This window comes from Salvelinus alpinus, chromosome 28 (genome assembly GCF_045679555.1).
Source record: "Salvelinus alpinus chromosome 28, SLU_Salpinus.1, whole genome shotgun sequence".
NCBI lineage: Eukaryota > Metazoa > Chordata > Actinopteri > Salmoniformes > Salmonidae > Salvelinus > Salvelinus alpinus.
In genome coordinates, this window is record NC_092113.1 from 34,190,134 (window position 1) to 34,196,447 (window position 6,314).

The window sequence follows — 6,314 nt, forward strand, 5'->3', positions numbered from 1 at the left end:
GGTTGTTTGAATGTGTGTGAGTGAGAAAGAAGCCAGTATAAAATGAATTGTTTTGTATTCTTGACTTTAGAACGTTCCCGTGAATAAACCTTATTGACTATTTTAGCTGGGCCTCCGTCTGTTTCATTTCAATCAGTATCTTACAAATCCTGATCTAGCAGACTGAGTAGTTTGATTGAATTGGTTTATGAACATTGAGAACATAATTCTCTTAACAGTTACAAAATGTTTTAAAAGGTTTTCAGTTGCCTGCCCTAAGGAATACAACTATGGTTCAGTTGACCAAGCAGAATGTCAAAATGCCAATGAGTTAAAAGGTATGCCTGTCGTTTAATTTCGCTTCTCTCCTCCGAGTGATGTCCTGCTGGTTTGGGTTCTACTCATTGGGGTTGGGGTTGGCGTCATGGTACACAGACAGGTCAAAGGTTAGTACTTTGCTGATGACGCAATCTCCTTGCTGTGGAGGGGAAAGAGTGGTGCTGTCAGTTTTGCCATTATTTCATAGAAAACATCTAGCACACAACTACATTTTATTATCTAAAATGTGAGAGAAAATGTAAAGACAGTCTTATGGAAAGTATTTATTTTTATGCGAAAGTATTAAAAGGATTTATGGATAGGTGTGTTGCATCTTATGTTTATGCGGTGCTTGTGTGTGAGCATACCTCTGGATAGACCCCGACGAGCGAGTCAGCCTTGGTGTAGAACTCTTCCTTCAGAGAGATCACTATAGCCTGAGTATTCACTGACTGGTCCTTAATGTAGTTGGCCACCTGCAGGGTCACATATTTAGAGAGTTAGGACGTTGAGGTTTCTGCATTATGATGCATTTATATTACCTACATTCCATGGCAGCCATGTTAGCTCCCCACGGGCAATATTGACCAAAAGCTGTTCACTGAATAATAAAGCAATGACAAGTACAATATTCAAAATTCTCGTCATGAATGGATAAATGGAACGCTCGAAGGTGCCAACATGGCATCCATTCTTAAAGTTGGCCCAACTCTCTAAATATATGGCTCTGGTCACAAATATGGATGGACAACACATTAGACATGACAATAACATGAGGCTCGTCTGAAATGGCATCCTACTTCCAACCTATCCCCTTTTATACACTAAGCCAGATGCTAGGATCCCTTATTGTTTTCACTTGTTGATGCAAGTGAGAACACACTGTGTATGTGTGAATGGGCAAGACTAAAAAATAGAAGTTCCTTGAACGGGGTATAGTAGTGGGTGCCAGGCGCACCGGTTCGTGTCAAGAACTGCAACGCTGTTGGGTTTTTCACGCCCAACAGTGGGTATCAAGAATGGTCCACCACCCAAAGGACATCCAGCCAATTTGATACAACTGTGGGAAGCATTGGAGTCAACAAGTGCCAGCATCCCTGTGGAACGCTTTCAACACTTTGTAGAGTCCATGCCTCGATGAATTGAGGCTGTTCTGAAGGTAAAATGAAGGGGGGGGGGGGGTAAGGAGTATGGAGATTTAAAAAATGTTGTTTTTGCAGCAGGGTTTTAGACACCTTGCCGATGTTGGTGTTGTCCAGAGCAGCATCAATCTCATCCAGGACGAAGAATGGGGCAGGCTTGTAGCTGTGTATGGCGAACAGCAGAGCCAGGGCGGCTACAGTCTTCTCCCCTCCAGACAGGTTGTCCATGGGTCTGAACCTCTTTCCAGGGGCCACACAGTTATAGTTGATCCCATCCAGGTAAGGCTCCTCAGGGTTCTCTGGCCCAAGGAAGGCCTGGGGGGTAGACAGATATTTAACCAACATGTACACAGAGGTGCAGCCAAATATCATAACATCCAAGAAGGAATAGTTGTCTCGCTCACAATTAAAAGCTGATGGTTTTATTTCTTTAGACTAAAAGCATAACTTTTAGTCCCAATTTTTTTTACATTATTTTTAATAAGTTAAATGTAGTTTCTTCTGGGAACACAGTTAACCATGTAAAAGTCAGCCCCTGCCAAGGACACTCCATTTGACTCAACCCAATAGGACAAAACAATATGCTATCTGGTCACAGAGAGTGATACCTGGGCAGAGCTGTTGCGTGACAGGGCTTTGTAGATCTCATCGATGTTGGTGGATACAGCCTCAAAACAGGCGTTAAAGCGGTCAAACCTTTCCTTCTTGATCTGCTCAAACGCCTGCTTGGCCTTCTTGGCTCTCTTACGGGCCGCCTCAAACTCTGGAATACAGAATAGATCATCATGAACACATTATGCAATAATTATAAATTCTTTCTTGTTTCAGTAACATTTCATACATTCAGTGAGAGGGATTAGGTTAGCCCATGTCTCCAGACTCAAGTGTAAGCCTGGGTTCTACATTTCTCAATTCATCCCCCTCCACCTGTCCCTGACAGACTCTAGTTTCTCCATGGCCTTCATGTTGGGTTCCACACCTTCCAACTAAACCCTGACCTCCTCCTCTCCCTCTTACCATCGCTGGTCTCCTGGAACTTGTCCCTGACAGACTCTAGTTTCTCCATGGCCTTCATGTTGGGTGCGCTGATCCTCTGCAGTATAGACTGCTGCTCGTTGAGCCGCTGCTGCAGTGTGTGCATCTCTCCTTTGATCTCATCCTCCGCCAGCGCGTCCTGAGAGAGTGCAGACGCAGACACACACACACATACAAATATGTTAGGTGACTCATATCCTCGGCTCACACTGCATTTCAAACTCACCTAAAACATCCCTTTTGCTGGGTATTGAATGACTGAAACAGCTACAGTACACATAGATATAGAGTCTGAGTCTATGTGGAGAGAGAAACTATGTCCCAATTCTCCACACGTCTCCCAAAGAATCTACTTGCACACTCCCAGACACAGCCTTAGTATGCAGGGTTTAGGCATGTGTGTACTTCTTACCTTGAGGTCTTCAGACAGGATGCTGTAGTCTATCTCTATGAGAGCCTCTTTAGCCAGGACAACACTGGACGGTCTGGACTGGTCTCCTGGAACTGACTGCTATTTGGGGCGGCAGGTAGCCTAGTGGTTAGAGCATTGGGCCAGTAACTGAAAGGTTGCTTGATTGAGTCCCCGAGCTGACAAGGTAAAAATCTGTTGTTCTGCCCCTGACCAAGGCAGTCAACCCACTGTTCCTAGGCTGTCATTGTAAATAAGAATTTGTTCTTAACTGTCTTGCCTAGTTAAATACAAATAAATATACTCCTCCTGCTGAGAGCTCCCATAGAGGGTAAGAGAACACAGTGAGGCAGTCAGGTTGGTTGGAAGGGAGAAGGAGTGAGAGAAAGAAAGCAGGAGAGAGAGCAAGAAAAATAAAGAGTGTGTTTAGTACCTCTCCCTGGCCGATGTCATCCATGGTCCCAGAGCATAGCGGCAGTCTGATGTCCTGCATCTTACAGGCCTGCAGCAGGTTGTGGCGGTCGCTGCGTTTCTGCTCCAGCTTGGTCTCGATGGCCGTCACCTCTTTCTGCAGCTGGGTCAGCTCCCTGAGGGAATAACACATTGGTCAAAAAATACTGCTGCAAACTACAAACACAAACACACACTGAAACAAAATGGCAATGCTACAACTGTTCTTCTTTCTTAAAACACATAAATAAATCAATGTAGTAAGTCAAAAAATATGTGCCTTTTAGAAATGGGTGGAAAAAAGAGGATGAGGGTTTGGTTTGTGTGCGTGGGCGTGTCTAAACTTTGAGACTCACTTGTTGGCTCCTCCCAGTTTCTTACGTATCTCCTCCATCTGGTGGTTCTTGTCGTTGACCTCTGACTTCTTGGTGAGGTGCTGGTTCTTCAGGTCCTGCAGCTGGGCCATGGTCTAATCTATGGTCTTCATGTGGCGGTGCTCCTCCTGGGAAAGACAGACACAGGGAGAAAAGGGTTGAAAGCTCTTCCAATCTGACCAACAAAGAAAGAAATGACACATTTGATTGACTCCATCGGTCTTCAGGTTGCGTCCCGATTATCCACCCTTATTCTGAAGCGTGCACGTTTCCTCATCATGGATTTAAAAGCATTGGATTGGTGGATGGTGGTTGGCAGGAGTGTCCACCATTGTCAAATCCATGAGAGGGAGTGTGGCATTTCAGGAGAAGGGTGACGAATCAGGAAACAGATTTACAGTGCCTTCAGGACTTATTCCACAGTTTGTCGTGTTACAGCCTGAATTCAATATTGATTCAATAAACATTTTTGAAAATGTATTGAAAATGAAATCCAGAAATATATCATTTACATAAGTATTTACAAACAGACATATGACACAATAGATTTAGCTAATATTTCACACACTGAACTGAGGCTTTTTCTACAGCAGGATATTAGGATAGATGTGACATCAGTCAAAACACCTCAAAACAGACACGGTATCAAAAACAAGATAAAACTAGCTGTAACAAGCCACCTACGGTTCCCACATGGAAACTTTAGTCTTTGGTGCTAGCTATCTGACCATCCAGAATCACAACAACACACGGACTTCTGCCCAATTGGATCACATCGTTTTCGTGATCTAACCCGTCTATAAAATAACCCTTTTTGGTTTCAGGTAGAACCCTTTTGGGTTTCATGTAGAACCCTCTGTGGAAAGGGAACCAATAAGGGTTCTCCTATGGGGACAGCCAAAGAACCCTTTTAGGTTCTTTTTTTCTGAGAGTACAGGCTAACAATTCACTGTGTTTTGTAGATCCCCATGACGAAAATGTTATTCTCTATGTTCACAGAGTTTTGAAGACGTGCGCTGCAAGTGTATCTGTCCACCCTACAGGAACATCACTGGACACATCTACAGCAGGAATGTCTCCCAGAAAGATTGGTGAGAAATGTTCTATCACATAAGCCCTATGCACATCATGCAGAATTCACAATCTGGTCTAACTCAGTCACTCAGCTTTGTTCGCTCCTGTTGTCTTCCACAGTACATTTAACTAGTTCTGCCAAGAAGCTGTGGATTTAAGGATCCCCCACTCACACAATTTGCTGATTGATGTCTTCATGGTTCAATGTAGTTCTGGAAATAATTAATAAAAGTGTCAGGCTAACATCTTGGACTAACATAGAGGCAGTAGACTAATAATAAGAGACTAGTTATTTATAATGTGTGTACCTTTGTCTGCTCAGTAAGTGCCTCCATGTAGTGGAGCCCATGCCAGTGCCAGGCCATGATGTGGAGGCCTACTGTCTGCTGTGTGAGTGCAAGTATGAGGAACGCAGCAGCAACACCATCAAGGTACACCTGACCCTTTACAATGACACACAGAGTAGATTTCGACTGATATTACCTGGTCAAAAGTGACAAGTTTTAATGCTAAAGATACTATGGTGTAGGGAAGGAGTATGATATTCAACAAGTTACATCATTAGTAAAGGAACAGATTGACTGGCTATCCATACAGTAGACACTCCCCTCCGTGTTTATTTCTTTATTTATCATATGATACTACCACATCCTTCAGCCCTACTGACTTACTCTGCCTCTGAGTGCCAGAGAGGAAAAAGCACAGCTTCGCGACAGGCATGCTTGCAGCTTTACAACAACAGACCATTCAAAACATATGGCGCAAATTACTGGAGATACCTTTTTTCAATCTGTGCCGCATTTTATGTAATTTCACAAACCATGTCGCGGGCTGTTTTAAACTAATCCCGGGCCACTAATTATTGGTTTGATAACAAACAACCTTGTTCAGTCGTGTGTTTCAGATTATATTTTGCCCAATAGGAAATGAATGGTGAATAATGTGTATTGTAAATTTGGAGTCAGTTTTATTGTAAATAAGAATAGATGTTTCTGAACACTTCTACATTAATGTGGATGCTACCATGGTTAGGAATAATCATGAATGAATCGTGAAAAATTATGATCATACCCCCAAAATCATGACGAAAGATCTTACATTATCCCTAAAGAAATGCTAACCTCTCACTGATACCAATAATACTTTTGGGAGGTATGATATTTGTGTGCTCTGTAACTCTCTCATTCATCCTTATTCACAATTCATTCATGATTATTCCTAACCATGGTAGCATCCACATTGACGTAGAAGTGTTCAGAAACATCTATTCTTATTTACAATAAAAGTGACTTCAAATGACAGAATACATTATTCACCATTCAGTTCTTATTGGGAAAAACATAATCCGAAACACAACCAAAACAAACTGTATATGCATCCAACAAGTTTGTAGTGTCACAAGCTTGATGTAGTCATTGCGTGCTAGGAATATGGGACTGAATACTAAACTTTTGACTATTTTAATACACTATAAGTGAATTTGTCCAAATACTTGACTTCTTTAAATGGGGGAGTAGACCCAAAAAGCACTTT

The 6,314-nt window shown here is 42.6% G+C and overlaps 1 protein-coding gene across 1 annotated transcript; it reads right to left on the reverse strand.

Moving 5' to 3' along the window:
- Positions 1-310: 310 nt before the first annotated feature.
- LOC139557739 (structural maintenance of chromosomes protein 1A-like) lies at positions 311-3,831 on the reverse strand. Its single transcript, XM_071372885.1, has 8 exons — positions 3,690-3,831; positions 3,317-3,470; positions 2,887-2,985; positions 2,457-2,613; positions 2,048-2,202; positions 1,533-1,754; positions 666-773; positions 311-457 (listed from the first exon to the last, which is right to left on the reverse strand). Exons 1-8 carry the CDS (start codon positions 3,797-3,799, stop codon positions 377-379), a joined length of 1,086 nt encoding a protein of 361 aa, XP_071228986.1. The 5' UTR covers positions 3,800-3,831; the 3' UTR covers positions 311-376.
- Positions 3,832-6,314: the final 2,483 nt, after the last annotated feature.